Source organism: Diadema antillarum, unplaced genomic scaffold (genome assembly GCF_040938485.1).
Source record: "Diadema antillarum isolate AM-2024a unplaced genomic scaffold, OU_Dant_1.0 scf00000057, whole genome shotgun sequence".
Classification (NCBI taxonomy): Eukaryota; Metazoa; Echinodermata; class Echinoidea; order Diadematoida; family Diadematidae; genus Diadema; species Diadema antillarum.
In genome coordinates this window covers 4232781-4255235 of record NW_027270946.1, presented here as the reverse complement: position 1 = coordinate 4255235, position 22455 = coordinate 4232781, and the positions used below count along the sequence as shown (strand labels likewise).

At 37.7% G+C, this 22455-nt stretch overlaps 1 protein-coding gene across 1 annotated transcript; it reads right to left on the bottom strand.

Annotated features, from left to right (window-relative positions):
- Positions 1-3662: 3662 nt before the first annotated feature.
- On the bottom strand, positions 3663-20623 carry LOC139715943 (bone morphogenetic protein 1 homolog). The gene is made up of 5 exons (XM_071627493.1): positions 20554-20623; positions 12851-13032; positions 8283-8457; positions 6200-6381; positions 3663-3815 (listed from the first exon to the last, which is right to left on the bottom strand). Exons 1-5 carry the CDS (start codon positions 20621-20623, stop codon positions 3663-3665), a joined length of 762 nt encoding a protein of 253 aa, XP_071483594.1.
- Positions 20624-22455: the final 1832 nt, after the last annotated feature.

Sequence of the window (22455 nt, the reverse complement as noted above, 5' to 3'; positions counted from 1 at the left end):
ACAAAAATGTTTATTTATGAAATACAAATACATTCTGCCATACATCAATATGATTTGAATCATGAGCTTCAAAGGCAATCATTGTAATATGTTCATGTTAAAGTAATTTGCTGTTGTTTGCTTTGTTGTGTAGTTATAACACAGCATTGGCAAGTCTTTATTATGTAGGGATAGTATTTCAAGTGTAGTCCAAAACGGCAATTTATTTGACAGCTGTCTGTAGATCATACTCCCCATGTGTTTTCTCATGTGTGCATGCAAAAAACAAAACAAAACAAAACAAAACAAAACAAAGTTTCAGTCTGTATAATATAGAATACCTTAAAGGAAGAATCCACTCCATTTCAAATCATCGAATTCATAAAAGCAATGTAGCCACATTTGAAGAGTTTGTTCGCAAAAACCGATAAGTCCATTTTTGAAGATTTCGAAGTACGGTCTCTGTCATAAAGTACAAAATAATACCTTTTAAATGATGTATTAGTCATTACATATAAAGATACGTTTTTGAAGTTACGGTGAAAGGAAGCAAAAATTTTCTTATTATTCTTTTTATTTTTCTTGACCTTTAATCGCAAATATCTCCATTTGGCAAATATGGACTTATCGGTTTTTGCAAACAAACTCTTCATATCATGTTCAAAGAGTGAAGTATGAGATAAGCACACAAAATCTAAAGGCTTGTGTGATATGAATCCCTTTACAAATATACATTTCCAAATTAATGACTTCAGTCATCTGGGAGTAAATTCAACTAAACAGATCATTGAAGTTATTGAAATTGGACATGCATGGAATTTGGAGGAATCTTATTTCCCAGTAAAGTGATATTGGTCACATACATTACTCGCCGTTGTAGTTACTACAGTGTTTAATTGTCAATAAACTTAGCATTCATGGCAGGTGTAATATGAAAGTGTGTATATTTAGAAATGTGGCAAAGTTCTTTCAGTATCAAGTAACAGTATCTATCTGCGTGTATTTCCCATCGACTTCAGAGCTTCTGTTCTTCAATGATAATGGGGATTTTAAACTGTATATAGTTTCCTGTTAGTAATGTCATAGTAATGAAAATAGTCATGGTTGAATGAAAAAAAAAATTAACACTGTTGAATTATGTGAATATCATCCTTCTTCCTAACGAGTCAAAACTCATGAGACTTGTAGTATTGGTATCAAATTATTCATTGTTTAGCTGTTTTTACCACAAAAGGGAATTGTGAAGTATATACCATAGGTATTTTCATGGAATGGGGTTTGGTTGTTTGTTTGTTGTATATTATTAAAGGCATCTTCCAAACTCTGCGATTTAAACTGGGACCAAAGAAATGCAATATGTAGAACAAAAAGTGAATATGAAAAATGTACATGAGACATATATCAATATCAAGTTTAATCTTTGAGTTTAACACTGATAGGAGGTAGTTGCAGCAAACTTTCATCAATTTCAAAGTGGAATGGACTGAGAAATGTTGTTCCAACGAGTCCACCGATTTTACCTCCTTAAAACTGGTAGTCTAGTTCATTCCTTAGAATGAAAGGTAGACTGTAATACAAAGATCATCAGTGTTGAGAGGGGTGGATCCAGGAATTCCATAAAGGGGAAAGGCCTTTACAAAATTAAAGGGGGGTGCTCGCTCCCTCCCCCCCCCCCATTTTTTTATTTTTTTTTTGTTTTAACAAAGTAAAAAAAAAGGAGCGGGGGCTTGCGCCCGGCGTGCCTCCCTCTGAATCCGCCACTGGTCAGGGGACAAGCAAGAGGTGCCATCCGTGAAGCTTTGTGTGTGGTTCATTTGGAAGGTGGTGAATTTCAGCTTGGTGTTCACTTGCAATGTAGTTGATTTCATCCAGGTCAACTCATTTCACACAAAAGAAAAATATTTCTCGTCACATTTTTGACGAGCTTTCATTCGTGAATGATTATTTCTGCAATAAGAGAAACCTATGAAATAAACAATTGCTGCCATTTGTTCGTACTTGTAAAGTCTACCAATAAAATTAGTCAATATCATGGAAAGCTCGCATGCTTCATTTTGTTCCTTTCAATGGTGGAGATATAATATTATAGTAATGCATCTTCCAAAACACATACAGTAGTATACGTTTGTAATCATATTCTACTTTTCAATTCCATAATAAAGTCGATGTCATTTGTATCATGTAGCGTTGTCTAAATTTTAGTTGTATTTTGCGTGTGGTAAAGGTATCTGTAAAATATGTCATTTATTTTTCTTATCAAAACTCAATTTTCGAATCGGCGTCATTACGAATGAGTGCCTCAAATTTATAGATTCTGTGTTGATATGAATGGATCAAAATACGTTGATAGTGTTCACTTTTCACATTTACCTTTCTACGTAACATACACACAGACACTCACTCACACACACACACACACACTTGTATATTTGTAAATCAGGGGCGGATCTAGGAAGTGCATAAAGGGGAGGCGCCTTAACAAAATTAAAGGGGGAGCATGTCCCCCCCCCCCCCATTTTTTGATTGTCCGGTGCGCCCCTCTGAAATCACCATTGTTTATGGTAGTATGTATACTACATGTGTGTGATTTGAATTGCTTACAACGGCTAAAAAGTAGGAATTTGCTTAAAGATGTTAGAAAATTGTTGTACCCTGTATTTTAGCCTTTAAGTCTGTCAAGTAAGACAACAATAATATTAAATTATTGTTTTTTGTAATTTCAAACACACACACATACGCACACACACACACACACACACACACACACACATATCTAGGACCTACATGTAGAGAGCCTAATGAGTGCACATCACGCTTGACACACGAAAATATAACAGTAGATTAGGAACAGCTACCTGCCCAAATTAGGCAAGTCGATTCTTTCTGCTTATTAACACGATGATTATATATATATATGTATATATATATATATATATATGCAATATAATTTTGAATGAAGTCATGTTATACATTCCGAAGATGTCACCGATGATTTATCACACCGCACTGACACGTAGCACGTAGGACTGTTTATACCAGGTGGAAGTGTGCGTCTTGCTTTGTGTTGTCTGCAAGATAGCCCTTTCTTCAATTTCTGCTTCTATAATTCACCTCTCTCACATCAAAACCTTGTGAGGATTTTACAAATCCTCCTGATAAAGATTCATAAGGTCTAATTCCGTTGTCCTCTAGAAATATGCTATACATAATATTGACTATTCATAACGGCAACGATGAATGATATAAATGAGACTGTTCCATTATGTTTTCTGACGAAGAATGTTTTAATCACATTAGGTTGTTATCTGAAATAAAGAAGTTTCTCATGAATTAGGAAAATTAACACAAAACAAAGAAATAATGATGCATTCACTTTCTCTGTATTGCAGTGAAACGAAGTCAAGCACAAAATGTAAAATTTCGCCAACTATCCGAGAGGCATCAGTATTTTAGGTTACCTCAATTTCAGTTAATGTATTTCAGTTGTTACCAAGAAAGCATGGAAATTGCATTTCATGCAACATTTGATTGATTTTCTTTTGACTGCTCAACAAATATCATCTACTAGTATATCATATTATCAATCTGCGCCGTTGATTGTCTGGAATAGTCTGCGTATGCTTACCCATGTTTGAGAAACAGAAACACGAGCGGAAAAACAACAACAACAGCAAAACATTTATCTACTGCTTGATATAGGAAGCTTCAAATCCCCCACGGGTGATCGAACTGTCGCTCGTAAACTCGACGATCATTCCGTTATCGGTCGATGTGATAGGGTCCGGGACTCCTGAGCCACACGCTTTTTGGAGGAGGTTACCGTTGCCGTCCCTGATCTGGAAGAGTTGCATGAGTAAAAAATGCCGGTAAGGGTGCCTTTACAGCACATGTCCTTTTCCCTCCTTTCCAGATATATTTGTTTATTTTTCTTTCACGTATTGATGTGCATTCAGCCTCAATGTAGAAATAAGCAAGAGAAGTATGCAAAACATAACCTATAATGTCTAGAAATACATCAGATGTGAACAAAATCTAAAATAAAAAACAATGATAACCATATTATTATGACAATTTCACACGTATGCGATAAAGCAATAACTGAAATTTGCCTTTTTGAACATTTTTGTTGTAACCCAGAGGGAGCAATTACGTGACCGTGTATCACCAAACCAACAACAAGTCATACACCCTGATTTCACGCCGGAACCTAGACTATAGCTGAAGGAGGTTAACCTAGTCAATTTTTTTCTTTGTTTTTATATTAATTTATAAAAGAATAATTCTTCTGCTACATAATTCTCAAGTCTTTGATCATGAACCAAAATAAGGAATTGTGCTTTAAGTACTTTTTTTTTTTCTTGAACAACTCTTCCTTTCTTTCTTTGCAGAATAGTGTGATTAGGTAGGTCTTCGTCGCTGGGGTGACAAGACCTCGTATCTCAAAAATGTCAATTTTTTTAAGCTTAATGGTCAAATAATGGGTCAAGTGATGTCTTGGCCAAAACCCAACTGTCTTACTTCAAAAATGAGGTCACCATGACATGTCAAAGGAAAGGCTTTCCCATTCACTATAGTGCTTTGGCCGCCATGTTTTTTTGCTCCCCTGAACATTTGACATTTTTGAGATACGAGGTTTTGTCACCCCAGCGACGTCTTACAGGTCCCTTTTCATTTAAACATCATTCTTCACTTCCAAGTCAAATAACTTGAAGAGATGATGCTAACCGCTGCGTTGGAAATTGGCAATAGCCATTTATAAAGAATAATGTGTTAATAGATCAAGCTCAGTTTCAGCTTAATTTGATAACTCCTTCGTTGTTTGTTTGTTTTTTGTTTTTTTTTTTAAAGGAAATCTATATATTTTTTTCACCTCCATTGCCCAAAGCACAGTTTTATAAGGTTACAGGCTTGAATGTAGACCCTACCTTTCAAAGGTTCTTTTCTAATTTTTTTTTTTACACTTTTATTTAGTGTGAGTCATTTCTTTCAAATGTTTAGTTAGCTTCGGAGAGTTTCCTTGAATTAAGTAATACACCATTTTAAAGCTTTAACCCTAACTAGGCCGGGGGGGGGGGGGGGGGGGGCGATGTATCGCAATTGTAAAAAGCTATCGCTGCGACGTTTCATGACTCTTTTCTTTCGAGTCTCCCGCATCTTTTGACACCAAATTTGCTACGCCCGGGCGCGCGGTTCCGAAGTTACGCATAAATATGTACATGTATGTCAGACCAAAAATTGCTCAAAAACGTGAATTTGTGTACAATTTCAATGCAAACTGTGCTTACAGGCAAATTTCGTAAAAGCATGATTATTTTGGTGTTTTATCGATTAAAATCAATGAATAACATGTTTTCTTGTTCGGAGCGATGTCGCGGACAAATATCATTGATAAAACAATGAAAAACATAAAGTCGAAAAAACAAAGAAATACATAAGAAATTCCAAAAAACAATAAAATACTTAAGAATTTTTTTCTGATATCACATTTTTTTAAGATACATTTGCTAAGGACACTAAAAAGAATATTTACAAAAAAAAAACGTGCCTATTTTGAGCTTTATTTTGTGATTTATACCAAGTAGTCTGATTTCATGCATCATTATGCATAGATTAGCAAAATTTAGCATAAATGCTAATTTTTTGAAAAATTAGCTTCATGGTATTTTAGATTACATGATAGGCAATGTGTGTGCCAATTTTCGTGGTGTTAATTTGACACTGTGGCTGGTGATAATTTTGACACTACGCTAGAGTTAATTCAATAATGACACCGCATGGTGTTGATTTGATATTGGTGGTCTTAATTTCAATGGTATAACACCCGTCCAGCTTCAATAGGAGACCACACCACCTGGTGTTACTGTGGTGTAAATGTGTTTTCACATTTTTTTCGAAAATCAAGTACTTTATCGGAAAATTCTTAAATTTATCGTCTTGTTGAAGTTCAAATTTAACAAGAAGTGCAGTAACTAAGAAACTGTTAAAAAAAAAAAAAATCATATTTTGAAATGACACCCGGAGGTGTTAATTCAACACCATGAATGAGCACCGGAAATTTAACACCAGCTCGGTGTTTCATATTTAACACCGGACTTTTTGCAGTGTATAAGGATTTGATAACAATTTTCCTTGCCATGCACGTAGAATTCACTATTTTCAAAGAAAGAAATTTAACTGGTCCGGAAGTTCTTCCGCAAGAAAGGAGGAATGTGGACAATACCTCAAGAGCATCGTAGGCACACGAAATGTGACTCTCCAGATCGAATGAGTCAAAGCTGAGTGTGACAGTCTCGCCAGCGGCGGCCTCGATTTTGAATGAGCACCTCTCGTTGTTGCCATAGTTACTCGGAAAGTTTGGCGAGGTAAACTGTCCAGTTGACTTAGTGAAAACATGTCCGCAATCTGAAACCGGAACGATCAGAATAGTGACAAAGGCAGTGTTTACAATGATTCCTCTTGATCATTTTGTTTGCTTTTAAGTGATATAATACAAATGTACGGTATGTTATCGAAGCCATTCATATCTAAGTCTTATCGTAAGCCCCTCCCATTATTGCTTAATGACTACACCTATTTTTTTTTTCCAATTTTTTATTTCTAATGTGAGAGATATTGCACATGCGTCACCTGACTTGTAGGGTAAAGATATGTCATCTGAGCCACGTCTTAGCAATCGAGAGTTACCATTAAGGGCGTAATCAACGATTACTCCGATCCATAACCGATTATGACTATTAATGAATTGTAAGTTTACTTTTACGAAGAGACATATGCTGGTAAAGGAGAGTTATCATTGATTTCCATGAGTTGTAAAAGTAATACAACTCTCTAAAGAAACAACAACAAAAAACGAGTAAAAATATTCACTCCGGAAGGAGTGAATACAAAAAAGTGTGAATTTAGAGTGAAGTTCGAGTGAATTTTGAGTGAAAATTTTAATTTTCACTCGTTTTAGAGTGACCTCAGGGATCACTCCAAAATCTTCGAGAGATCCTTAATAAAAAAAGAGTGAAAATGAACATTTTCACTCAAAATTTACTTCAATTTAAAGCTAAATTCACTCTTTTTTTTGTATTCCCTCCTTCAAGAATGAATATTTTCACTAGATTTTTTAGAGAGTACGTTATGATTGAACTGGATTTCTGTCCGTATCTTCCCTTGATCTGTTGATAACAATCACATTGGTTTCTAGGCGTCAGAAAAAAGAAATTAGTCAAAATGTTTATGATATCAAAGCACAAGAACTGACATAAAAGATAGCATGCTGTGACAAAATCTCAGCTCTTTAATATCCCATTGATTTGACAGGTTTTGTGCTGAAAGATTCCCAAATAATGAAGCAAACTCACAATGAACGGTCAGTGGAGAGAATACCGTCGTAAATATAAGGCAGGTTCAACCTGTATACTATACAACTCCCAGTAAAGGTGGCTTTTCTCTTTGCAATATTGTTGTCTTAATTGCAGCGGTTGTATTACCACAAGCAGTAGCAGTAGAATAAAAGCGATAGCATATATATTGATAGATAATATGTGATATCGAAGAATCGGCAGATTTATCATAAACATAACGAAAGAAACACACACTTGCGCATGGAGTTTGTATAAGTGCTCTTTCCAAGCATTAGGGGAAATGCAGAATAGATCATAGTTATGGGAAATTTTGATAAAAAGCATAATATATTTCAGAAAATGTAAACGTTGAATGCAATTTTGGAGAGATTATGTCTTTAATATGGGATTAATAAAGAACTGGATTAACAAAAGCCCAAAAAGCATATTTTACTACTAAGTTTGTATGTTAACGAGATAATACTTTTTTTTTCGATAAAAAAAACAGATATACCGGTACATACGCATCCAATAAATGCACCGACATTATATATATATATATATATATATATATATATATATATATACATACATAAACGTTCATAGGGCGATACCTATAGGGCAGATACGTCTGTAAAGGGGGTAGCTTGAGAGGACTTCTTTCCAAAGGAGAAATTTTCGATCCCCCATAAAATCATGTTTTGACAATATTTGTTTTTGAGTACTTTATCACTGATCTCAGGACTACTCCGTAGTGGAATACATATGGCGTGGTATGTGTAGATTGAGAACTGTACCATCAATCCAATTTAATGGAGATTGGCAGCGATGCAAATATAATATACCTCATATATTTGTACATCTATTCATTCATACATTTATTCATTTATTCATTTATTCCTTCATTCATTTATTCATATATTCATTTATTCATTTATTCATTTTGTTAGTTTATTCATTTATTTATCTCACCTCCAGTTTCAGGAGGTTCTATGACGTAGGATGCGGAGAAGCCACGGAAGCTAACGGAAAAGTCGCTCTCGAATCGAATGAGCAGCGACTGTCTCACCCCGACCACAACCCCGGGGCTGTCGGTGCCGCACCACTGACCCAGGAGAAGGTCAGCTACTGAAGATCCGTCGTAGATCTTGGAGAGATAAAGATATTGAGTACAACAAACCGATATCAATATGAAACAGTGATCATACCTATCACCAACATCGTCCTTATGGTGACATTTGTCATTTTAAAAAAATTAACGGTTTCATTGGTATCAATGTCATTGTTGTTCTTAGCACTGATTCATTGTCATTCCTGACGAAGGGGGCCCCCGAAAACTCCTATTTTGAATTAAAATCAAGGCAATTGGTATTTAATGCATTGCTCTACTGTGACGTTATTATTGCTCTCTCTCTCTCTCTCTCTCTCTGTCTCTCTCTCTCTCTCTAACTATATATATATATATATATATATATATATATATATATATATCTTATATAATATATATATATGTATATATATGTATATATATATATACACACATATATATATATATATATATATATATATATATGGGTGAAAACGTTGAACGATGTACAATTGGGCAAATCAGGGGTCAAAATTAAAAATCGTGACTCACTGATATAGATACATCTCAGTCAAATGTCATTGCTATCAGCTTTCTTGCAAACCCGATTATACTGGGATATCTGCAAGGGTGTTGTTTTTATTTAAGGTTAGATAGAACTGTGACATATTATCGAACGTCTCTGACAAAAATAAACAGTTTTTTTAGTGAAAATTCAAATTAAGGGTAGAAAAAACATTCAAATGAATATAATATTTCCATCTTGTTCATGCTTTTGAAGACTGTGTTAATTTGTTCCTAACATATTGTTTACCTCCTGTGAAGTTTACAAAAGCTAATACACACGGAAGTTAAAGTAAAAGTGGAGTTTTTGTCATTTAAGCAGAGATTTTTATATTCTTATCTTCACTTTCATCTCATTTGAACAAAACATATAGCAAGGGTCTCATTTGTTTAAATGTTAATGTTCAGTAGATACTAATAATGAATTTAGGGCATTTCGTTTGGTCAAATCCCCATAGAAGCCCTTTACAGACGCTGAAAGTAAGCCATGTTTTGATCAGAGACGTTCAGGTTTCACTCATAGACGTTCCTCAGACATAGACAATAAAAACGATGTCCTTTGATCCATAATTTCGAGGTCTGTGAACAAACAACATTATTCTTTTATTAAACACATGTTTATCTTTTGTCAACAATTCAGAATGGTAATTTCAACTTGAATTATTTTTTATAATAACCGATTGTAACTACAAACCTCCAAATTGTAAGAGGAATTTCGATTTCTACACCAAAAATCAACAACAAACCTGTCCTTGTTATATTTTTCATATCTTACAACACTTTTGAATGACAGACAAATAAAAATTACATGAAATACTTGCAATTTTGACTATCTTACCTAAATTATTTGTTTATATCAGAGACATTTGCTTTTCCATCAGGGACGTTGCGGCTGTAAGTTATCACTATAGAATTAAACACCAAACTCCCTATTTTGAAAGATGCTCGTAACTCAACATTCCACATTCATTGAGAAATCATTTACGTAGGCATATGTCAAGAATTGTTTTTGTTTATGATGACCACTACTTTGTATTTCACCTTCCGGTGTATACCAAGGTGTGCCCACATGCTATCAATATTGTATGTCTTTTTTTTCGAAAGTAGTCCAAATCTATAACAAAGGTAAACACGAATTTGCTAATACTATTTTAACTTGACCACTATACCTCAAATATGATTGTATGTGTACGTCAGGCCAGTTCGGATTTTTATTAGCGACCGTACCTGGGCCAATGTTATGATGTCGTCTCAGAAAGCTGTAATTAACCTATACTCATCCTAGAAGCATCAAATTCCGCTGTGCCTTTTTTGTATACTATGGCAAATATAATTTGTAAACGCCAAACTCAAAAGAATATCAACGGTGTGGTACAGCAAACGTTTGACCAAAAATGAACTGAAAACCTCTTTCAAGAGGTTGACAATGATAACATTAATATCACATTTTACCTGTCACATCGGTAGGGGATTGTCAATCCTTCTTTCTACTCGAAGGTGATACATAAGTAGTGTTGTAGAGTAAACTAAGTAAAGGGACATTCTTAATAGACGTTTTCTTGTTTCATCACAGATGTTAGTATTTTTCCTTTTCTCATGTATTTGGCTTACAGACCTCAAAAATATCTCACCTTACTTCTAAGAGAAAAAGAGTCATTACAGGGGAAATTCAGCTCTAATATGAGCTAGCCGCTGATAAGAACGAATAAAATCTTACGGGCTCAAGAAAAATAAGGAAGTTATGACGTTTTGAAGTTTCGCTAATCTTACAAGAAACAGTTTTTGAACGGTCATTATGAATATGCAAATAGCAAATTGAGCTTGTCATTCCCTCACAACTTGCCATAATGTTTGCACATAAACATTATAAAATTTTCAGTTTTTCATTCAAACATTATTATGCCCGAGGCTTAAATTCGGGTATATCTAACTGACCACTATTCTGAAGGTAATCAACCAGGAATAGCATCATGTTTCAGATTTCAAAGACAGAAAAATTGAATTTTCGTTACTTTTGTACACGATCAAAGGGAAATTGTGAGGTTATGACTTGGTTAGCTCACTCATTTGCATATTCTTATCAACCGTACGAGAACTTGTTTGCAGAAATTAGCAAAACTGCAAGAAGGCAGCTAACCAAGGCAGTTAATTAAGGGTGCAATTAAGCACAATTAAGGGTGCAAGTATGCACCGCAGGTGTGCTGCTATTGTTACAAATTTGGTGCAAATTTGAACATTTATTTTTTAGCGTGTATTTAAAGCCTCAGATTTTACAGGCTCAAGAGCAAACGTAGCGATGTGCATTAAAAACAAATTCGGGTTTTCAACCAAAACTCATTTTTGTGGACAGTATGCTACTAAAGTTGCCAATCATCATAGTCGCCTGGCTCACACTGACATACTGATAACCACTTTTTATCTCAAGCATAATCCACTTTCATTAATGACACCATTAAACAACTGAACATCTCTGATGGTAATTTAGTCTAATTTTCTTTAATGAGCCACCACACGATTATTTCACACAGCTCACACACAAATTTTTATGGAATGGTAGTATGGGTAAGACGCTAAATGAATATGGCCTTGCATGTTTTCATAGTCATCCTGAATTTTTGGCGTCAAGGAAAAGATAATTCATTCAGAGACGTTCTTTTTCAGACATAAGTGAATTCAACATTTCCTGATAAGATAAATAATACACACGTTCATGGCAGAAGTACTTGATTAAATAGTTGAAGTGTGTGGGCTTACTCACAAGGAAAAACAAAGCTGTAGCATTGCATTAGAACAAAAATTAAGACGTGTGATTGTGGGATTTTTTCGCAAAATATGCATTTTTGTCAATTTTTTCAGCTTCAAGGCATTATTTTTTTTAGAAAATGCGGTAAGAACACTACGAAGTATATATTTTCTGAAAGGTACAACCCTCCCCTACCAAATGATTCCTAAAACCAGGAAAAACACCCCCAGGTGACAATTCTACAAGGGTTTGAATATCGAAAAGCCCGAAAATGGCCAATTGTACATCGTTCAACGTTTTCACCCATATATACATGAATATATATATATATATATATATATATATATATATATATATATATATATACATATACATAATATGTGACCCTGCACCAAAAAACCAACGAAAAAAATACCAGTCAGGGATTTGTAGTTAGGGACAGATTGTGAAAGAGCAGACGGTAAGCTTTAAAATGATGTATAACTCAAATCAAATTCAATCTAAATACTTGAAGGAAAAAAAAAAACACTCTGGAAAAGTGGGAACTGACAATAGAAGCTCTAAAGTATAGAGTCTATCCATGCGCTTAATCCTTACCAAGTCGTGCCAGTTATGCAGTGAAAGGGACAAAACAGAGGATGTAAACCACCGGAACAACAGCAATGAAGGGATTATCAGATTAGACTGAAATTGTGTATTTTCTATCAACACATTATGTTTATGATTAATATCAACTTTCAAAGCACTTTATAGCCTGATCCTTTCAAAGTTATAAGACTTGAAAATAAAGAATATGAAAAGGATTTTAAGAAATGAAAAGGGGCCTCTAAGACATACCTGATATTTTCTACTCTCCCTTCAGAAAAGGTTATAGAAAAACTACTGAAAACACACTTTCCCATTCATGTTATGATCCCAAACTGAAGGATTGTGTAGGAGAAGAATAGTTGTTTCAGAAAATATATTAAAAAACTCAAGGTTGATTCGGTTGACCCATTTGACCTTTTTTTAATCCCCAAGTGAAATCAATGGGTGCGACTTTTTGTTCGTTTTGTAATGCATGGTCTCATATGATATATATCAATTTAAGCGTGTTTGTGTGTGCGTGTGTGTGTGTGTGTGTGTGTGTGTGTGTTTGAGACATACCGAGATTTTATCATATCTGCAGTTTGTAGAGATCTCGAGGCTGAAATCGTCGAATGTGACTGTAATGGTCTCTCCGTCACCGGCAAAGAAAAGGTAGTCGCACGTCACACCATTGTCGTAGTTGCTGGGATAATTTGGGCTAGTGAAAGAGCCCGATGACTCGTTGAAATAACCTCCACAACCTACGGAAAAAAGTAGATATTCAAAAGAGCAATAGGACAGATGGTATGTTAGGCTATTTTTCTTTTCGACTCCATGTTGTTTTTGCGAGTAACTCAGCAACCTACCACAATCACTGTCAACACTAAAAGCAAGATATTTTACAGAATTATGTGTTTTGCAGTTGCTTATAGCAGAAGCGGACAAGGCAACTCAGACAAGATGAATTAGAAAAATAGTATGATACGAGGACAAAGATAAAGATTAGGAGACGGGGATAGAATACAGTCAGTTTTATGTGTAGATTTCTTATTCCGTGATAGTTGAACAAAAGTGAAAGCCCATTGAATTAGCATAGAAAGAACAATGGAAAAAAGAGACCGCCTAATATGAGAGTATTTTTAAATGCTTCATTTGAGTCTACCGATTCGCATTCTCATTTGGACGAGGACGGAATGACCCCAACCTTGACTATCCACGAACTTGTTATCCAACCCACCCACCCCCCCCCCTTTCCACAGGCATATTAAAACAGAAACATTTTCAAACCGATATACTGTGCGTATCAAAAAAAAAAAGTCATCCAAATTTGGATGGCTACTGTTTCATAATAATTATCGTCTATGGAGAGCGAATGTTGGTTGTAAGGATAGGAGAACTCTTCCTTGTTTCATTGATACCTAGTTATGTTGACAAATATCATGCATGACTTAGCACATGAACTTTGAAGACAACGTCAATGACAAATTGCACGTTTTCCAAGGTTGCGTGTTATCGGGAAGGAAGAATGCATGTCTCACTGCATGGATGACATCTGTCAATGAAAGTGGCCAAATGGACCTGCCTGTTAGAATGTAGGTTTGTGTTCAGGGTTTGGCAATGTGTTTATGGTTTATCCTAACATTTCACGGTTTGTAACCTTTAACCTGACCACCTGTCCGATAACTTCGTCACACCCACAGAGGCGGCAGGCCAACACACACAGCCCATTTTCTCTGTTCATATTCAACGCATAGAACGAATTATGATTGAGATTGAATATGAAGAGAGAAAATGTATAATGGGTTAGCATGTATGGTTACGACCAAGTATTCGACAACGTGACCATGTTGAAGGATATTAATCATAAAAGGTTAGAAGAAACCCTAGACATGAAGCTGCAGTTGTGCAAGCTGGCCTGATAATTTGACCACTTCCATTAACAGTCCTCATCCATGCAGTGAGACATACATTGCTTCTTTACAATAATACCCAAACTTGGTAAAAGTATAATTTGTTATTAATTGCTGTCTTTAAAGTTCATGTGCTTAGTCACGCACGACGTTTGTCAACACAATTAGGTATCAATGGAAAGAAGAAGAGTTCCCATTTTCGTACAACTAACATTGTGCTCTCCATAGCTGACAATAAGACAGTAGCCCTCCTAAGGAATTGCTTCCTTTTTTTGATACGCACTGCAGAGATGACCACACTATGATAGACAAATCTACGTGGGCGACATAACTAAAACAATCACCAAACGTACATTATTTGTTACAGATATAGATAATCTGGTTACAACCATTCTTACCGGAATCGCTCAGAATTACAGGGGCAGAGAGAACCCTCCCCCACCGTTTCCCTTGCCGATGTAGAGAAGGAGATCCAGAGAGCCGGTTTGCAAGTCGCCGATCGAAGCGATATCCGTCCTATTGAAGGTGTAGGTTTCGATAGTCAAGCAAGGATTATTAGCATTGCTCCTAAATTCCTCCTATATTGTCTCCATGGTCTATTTAGAACAGTGTTTTGTTGTTGTTGTTGTTTGTTTGTTTGTTTGTTTATTTGTTTTTTTTTTATGTAAAATACCCCTTTCATATTAGCCACAAAAACATGGCACGTCCACCGAGGCACGCCGTGTCCATCCAAAACCACTGCCCATATTAAATCTCGATTCGGCGTGAACACAGCACGAACAGAAAATGAACACGGCGTCAGGTTCGTGCTAAACCGTCTAGCACAAGCACGGCACGCCGTGCTCATCCCACATGTTGTCAATTTGAAAGGACACGGCATACAACCGGAGCCGGGAAATCAGGCATAAAAACAACTGCGAGCGCTATAGGATGTATACAGTAACGTGTGTACTTTGTCAACCTACAATGATCGTTTAATTATCATAAATTATGCCGTGGTATGGTTATTTAGGAGAATATTGAGTATATGAATATAAGAACGACCCTAGTCCATGGAAGACCATTTCGAGTAAACTAAAAAAAAAAAAATCATATCTTTTTTGTTTGTCCAATAATATTCTATTTAACTGTGATGGGAAGGCAACATTGTATATACAAATTAGAACATATATTATTATGACAATTAACATTAACATTAATTGTGGAGAGGCCATTTTGTGTGATGGACTTGGGTCGTTCTTTGATTCATATGGACTTGGGTCGTTCTTTAATTCATGTACATGATATTCTGCTATAGAGATGACAGAAGGACCAGAGAGGGCGCTATAATATGAATGTAAGAATGACCCAAGTCCTTCATTCTTACATTCATATAAGATTTAACTCATTTATTTCAGGCACTTCCGGGGGTAATTAGGATTTATCATTTATACACAAGATGAGTCCATGCATAAGCTACAATTTCCCATGTCAAACTGAATTTGGCCAAAAATTGGACTTGGGTCGTTCTTATATTCATATACTCAATTGTTTGCAGACTTCAAGAGATATCAAATTTGTAAGAACAATAACGAACGATTTAAAAGTGGAAATCACGGAAATCACTGATCTCTATGGAAGAGCCCAAAGAGCTTTTCCCCAGTGGTGGAGATGAGAAGTGTCTCTTTGGGTAGAGCAAGATCATTGGTGGAAAGTGACTGCTTGGCGGAGGTCTGCGCTCTCAGAGTGCTTTTCTAGTTATCCTTGCAATAATACCATCTGAAAAGTTTAGTGAAATCTTAGAATAAGGACACAGACAAGATTGAGAGCAAGTATAGACCAATTAGGACACGTGCAGAAAATTTTTTTTTATTCATTCATTGTTCCATAATCCATTTTTCACACAATACTAGTATTCTTTTTTTTTTTCAACACAAGCTAAACACAAGACAGTGAATCTGTAATGGAAATAAACAAATATAAGCAAATATGAATATATGCATAATGTGGAACCTATATACTACAAAGCAAAATCGAAAAATGTGTAACCTGACAGATAAACAAAACAAAACGCCTTCGTGCACGCATCAGACGGTACCCTAAATTTCTTTTTCTTTTTCCTTTTTTTTTTACATCCACCTCGGAAAATGCCTAAAAGGTAATCCTCCCTTCTCGAAATAACTGAAAATTTGGGAAATATTCAACGGTGTTCAAAGTCTTTCATAAAGTGTTCGCAGATCTTAATCTGAATCTTACGGAATCTTAATTCTAAACATACAAAAGCTTTGTCTCTTACGTGGGCGTGTGTGTGTGTGGGGGGGGGGGCATTCCTCTTCTCTCCTCCTCCATAAACATAATATAGAGTGAAGACGCATATGAGAATATAGGTGACAGCTTTACAATGATTTCGACATTCACATTTCCTCTGATTCTGGGTACAAGCTTGCTTACTTCATTCATTTAACCGATTGCATTCCACCACAGATAGTGCATCAGATAGTGCAACAGTGGAATGCTTCCAGATGTGGAATGGAGACACTCCTTCCTACACACTCCTCCTTAGGTACGCCTCGCCTCCATAAACTCAGAGTAAGAAGACGCACGCAGTGGCTCAAGAGGTGACGGATGCCACGATTTTGTTATTCAAATTGTTTCTGAGTTTAACATTTTCTTACTTCTGGGGCTAAAATATTTGAAAATATTACGATCATTTTAATTCTATAACAGCAAAATCTCAATCGTGTGGGAAGGGGACCTCCTCCCACACCCTCTCTTCGGTCCGTCTCCATAGATCTTTAGGGTAGTTCACACCAAATATTATACGTAGATAAGCTGATCATTTGGTGACAAATAAATTATACCATGATTTAGCCACTTACACTGTCACCTTGTATGAATTTTATTATTTCTGACTGACAATTGTGAAAAAAATCCATCAAAGTGTGAACCTGGGTGTTAGATTTCAGTTCTAAATGTAAAAGCTCCCTCGTATGAGAAGAGGACTCCCTTCCTACATCGTCCCCGTTTGATCAAGCTCCATAAGCTTTAGTACACATTTAAGACTCACACACAGATAAATATGTGACAACTGACACGATTTAGCAATTTTTATACCCTTTTTTGAATGATGATTTTGTAACTATATCAAAAGTGGAGATTACCATTGACCCTTGACACACCCTATCCCTATTGAGCCTCAGTTATCAAAGGTCCGTTATCTTGACCTACGCAGCTCCTCATTAAAAAAAAAAAAATCTGGCTAGGAACCTGAAGTAACACAAATGTCCTCTTGTCAGCAATAATGGTATGTCTTTTTAATTTAGCGAAGAGTGCAAGGTTGCTTACATGCCAACACAGAGTGCGAAAATATCGAATGCAACATATTGAAATACGTATAAACAATGAGGAATCAGTAACACAATTTCCTCCTCACGAAAAAACGAATCGCCTTAATAGCTAAGAGTGAATCTTACGGAAACGAATTATTGTTAACAGTTTAACACTGAAGACAAAGTAAGTGATATCATACATGAAAAAAAAATATTCAAGCGCATTTACAAGTTTGGCTGGTATGAAAAAAAAGACAGCGTATACAAGCTCGACTGATCTTGACAAGGATTCGAAGGAAGAGTATCTGAAGAAAGTAGAAGATTGAAGGAGAGGCCAGTCTCTACGAAATATCCACAACAAAATTACATGTTTGTTGCACTTTGCAAATAGTATAACTGAACGAATGAACGAGTTGTTATGTAGATGTCAATGTGTTGTTCGTCTCATGTTCATTATGAACTGTGCCCAGAACAGCCCTTTCGGCGAAGGCATCAGTGTCAGAAGCGCAAGGTGATGTTCGTTTTCTGCACATTTGGCCACACGATTACAACGTATGCGTACATTTATGATTCGCGATTTCGACTTATACATTTCATCCTTGAAGAACCCCCTTCCAAAAAAACAACAACAACAAAACAACAACATTAGACAAACCATCGGTGATGACCATCAAGCACTTCTTACAAAATCTCTTACATCAACCACGACACACAGATATACTATAAACCGTGAGATTCCTAAGACACCAATAACAACAAAACACAGTGGAACAGGCCACACGCGATTACGGCATTGAAGCAAAGCATGACCACGGTCACCTCTGACTTTCCAAATGAGGGCCTCATAAGACCAATGTCCACGCTGATGCTTTGGATCAGGGAGGCGGTTCCACCAGTCCTTCTTGTGCCGAGTGATGTCCGTCGTCTTCTCTCAGCATCAAGCGATCAGGGACCCGTTTCTTAAAACTTGTCATCAGTGACAATTTGTCATAGATGTGACAAGCTACCTGAAATCCTTGCTTCTGATTTGCTGAGGGCAAATTTGTCATAGATGTATAAAGGGTGTTGTCACTGATGACAAGTTTTATGACACGCGCCCCTGATCCTGAACAGCCTGCATGGATGTAGTCCTCGGGCCTGCGCGAAAGACCTTATAATAATGGGTTGCAGTACTGGTCACACCTTGTACACCCAAGGTCGTGTGCCGTGGCCAAGTATAAGCTGGGACGTGGCAGCGATATGATCAGTTGTAGGTCTTATATCGGAGTGTCCTCGCATGCAAGTTTTCTTGAACGGGCTGAAAAGGCCTGCCTCCCTGCTCCACCGCTGGAGATCCACGACCGCAGTCCACAGGGATAGGCAATTATTGAACACTCGGTTGTTGAATCCATCTGGGGCTCTGCTGGCTGTCTGGCAGCTCGATCGCCCAGTCATCCAATGTTAAACCTTACGAGGTGTGGGCCGCCTACTGAAGCGATTTACCGGTGTGTGGTTCATGGAGCCAACTCGCGAGAGATAGTAGGGGATGGATGATTACCTGTGCTACAATCTAACAAGTAGATTGTAGCAGCCGAGCAACAAACATACTCACTCTATACAGAGTCTCTACACCCCGTACCTAGACCATCTTTAAGCACACCCAAGTACAGGAGAGGAATGAGGAAAGGAGAATGGAGTTCACTTGCCTGTTCGCGTACCGCTGTACAGACTTCATGTGCCATTCACTTCAACAAGAGGGTCGAGACCCTCCCGCCAACATTTGTGAAGTTTTGGCTTTTCCAAGAGACTGGCGCCCATACCCTACCTACACACAAATGTATTACCAGGCAGGCAGACACTCATCGGAAAGATAGAATAGCATTTACTCCTGTCACCATTGCATTATATTCTGCATTGCTTTGTCGTTATACAATTACTCGTACACACTTTATGACATAATTTTATGTCTTTTCTTAATTGGACAATATTGTGTAATGTATACTTTGTATCATGCGTTAATTTTGTTTGATGAAAATCAACATAAACGAATTGAATCGAACAGCTTAAAGAATGTAGAGAGGAAATGAGCAAGAGAGCTCGGAAGGCAGAGGGCGATTAGATCTTTACTCCGTCAAGGCCGTGTCACACTTTTCCGGGCAATCTACGCGGGTTTGCTGCGAGCAGGGGTTTTCCAACACGCAGGAGAATTTTCTGCGGGCTAACAAGAATGTTTGGGAGTTTCGCACTTGTGTCTTACCTGCTATAAGCGTGCTATATACTTACCTTCTACTTGCGTGTATCCCGTGTGACCTGCGTGAGAGCTTCGAAACCGATCCATTTTCTGTCACGAGCGACTTACGGGTAATGCGAAGTACCTGCGTTGGAGTTGCCTGCGAGGTGCTGCCGGTAAGGGTCTCCTACTGGACTGATGTTCTACGCGTACCTCTGCGGGCAAACCCCCACGACTCACTCGGAACAAGTTTTGAACATGCTCAAGTTCTTGTCACACCGTATCTGGGAAATTTTGCGGGTTCACTTATGGGGAAAATATGCTATCAGGAGCTCTCCGCAGTTGGTCTGCACTTGATAGTACCTAGCGCGTATCTTACCCGTAGTTGCCCGAAGGAGCGCACGCAAGTCCGTTACCCGCAGCCAAGTTTTGAGTACGACCAAAACCTTTTTCCGGGTGAGTCGCCTGTATTGCACGCAGAGGTTCATGCAGAACGCCAGTAGGAAGCCGTTACTGTTAGTGGTAGCACCTGGCAGGCAACTCCCGCCTCTGCGGGGACCTCCGTGTGGTAAAAAATGTTCTTCGCAAGTCGCACCCAAGGCTTGCCAGGAAAGGTGTGACACAGTCTTACAGGACCAGCCCATAACCAGGTTAGGTACTACTTTGGTAACTCGCCATACACCCTGTGCAATTGTTCTGTGACCGCGCGGAGAGAGGACCACCATTACAAGGTAGGACACGATAGATTAGGTATACAAAATTTCATCGTCATAAGGCGGACTGTGAAAGAAGAAACGTCGTGTCGAAGAGGTTATCTTTTCATCGGCATTAGGTCCTTCGGTCTTGTGTGCTCACCGTGCATTTCCGGGGGTTTGTTCAGATAGACGTCCCTGCCGCTAGGGAACATGTACGGGGCTCTGGCCATATTTCGCGTGCATATACCTCTGTCAGCGGTGAGCAAGTACAGGGATTCGGCGATGGCTCAAATTTGCGTTTATAGACGACAAATTTTGAAAAAGGCGCAAAAATTCTCCCTTGGTGATTGAAGTAGATCTGATATGCTTCTCTTAAATGGACAGTTTGTTTCTATAACTTCATGTTTACTTTCCCATGGAGCTACATCATAATATGAAATTGTACTGACCATATCACAATTATAAAATTGATGTTTAACATTATCAGCCATGTCTTAAGAACGAACGCAAAACGACAGCAGAGATTTCCACAGTTGACTAGCATATTATTGCCATCATATTGCATAAAAATGCTGTCATTATGGAAAAATTTCGTTCCAAAAGCATATACAGTTGTTGAATGATGGCGCGCCTAGCAAGTCGACCCCTTTATCTCCTCTCAATATATCCCCCTGAATGCTTTGGACATTTCATTTGAAGTTTGTTCAAAATAGTTACAGAGGTTTGGATATATCTTCAGGAACCTACTGGACGATTTCTTGACATTTTCAGCCCGTGGTGTGTGCGCTTGAAGGATTTCATTGTTTGCCTCAGCTACTGCTGGCATTCAGTTTCCCTGCATGATCCATTTTGTGATGGGTTCGCTTGTCATTGCTGCCTGTTTACAAGCATTACTCATTCAAGTTCGGTCAGCCACGACAATAAAGTTGCCCTTTCATGCCCCAAGGTAACAATGGAGACGGGCGCTACCACCAGCATTGTTCTCCCAGCCTTGGCCTTGACGCTGCCTTCTTCAGAATTGGACACTGAATTCAAAATGGCTGATACTGCACAGGACAGTATACGACTTATTTATGATAGACATTTTCTTCTACACCTGAATCCTCAGAGCAGAGAGGTTGACATACTCATGCAGGCACCTGTAAATCTGCTCTTGAAATCAAAACACAGTGCTGGTTATCAGAGAAGATGCAGGAAGCATCGTGGCAAGAGTGGTAGAAGGCGAAAATAGAGACAGATTCGTGTATACACGGAATCGAATCTCGCTGATAGGATTTGGCGCTATGAGGTACGTAATGACAATGGCAGAAATCCGAGTAACATTGTGAATGTACCTCGGGAACATGATTGTAAACTGAATGTTCAACTGTGGAACTGGAATAAGACTAACCTAGCTGCTTGAACACGTTATTAATAACAATGTGGATGTCATGTTCCTTACGGAGACCTGGTTGCATAGTGTTGATCCGGTTGTCATTGATGAGTGCAAACCAGCGGGTTATACATTCTTAAATGTGGCCCGTGGTAGGAATGACCCTCATGGTGGGATAGCAGTCATGTACAAAACTGCATTGAACTTGTCCACTGCAAACATCAACATCTTGTCTCCTCACGACACCTTTGAACTAGCTGCTGTTACCAATCCCTCACGGTCAATATGTTATGTTGTCATCTACAGACCTCCACCCTCCTTGAGGAATGGATTTAAGACACAGGAGTTTCTTCAGGAGTTTAAGGAACTTGTTTGTAAGCTGACTACGCATTCCTGGAAGCTTCTCATCATGGGTGACTTTAACATGCACGTAGATACCCCTCGTAAGCAGGATGTAGCATGTTTCTTGGATATCATTGTGGAAGCAGGTCTGCAACAGCATGTTACTACTGCAACACACAAATTAGGCCACAGTCTTGATCTTGTAATCTCCAGGCTGGATGACTCACTCGCGGTCGACTGTCGAGCTTGAAATAAACTGTACTCAATTAATTTATAATTAGCTGTACTATTGATGCAGCTAAACCTAAGCAACATGCTGCAACATCACATTGCAGAAACTTTCGAAAC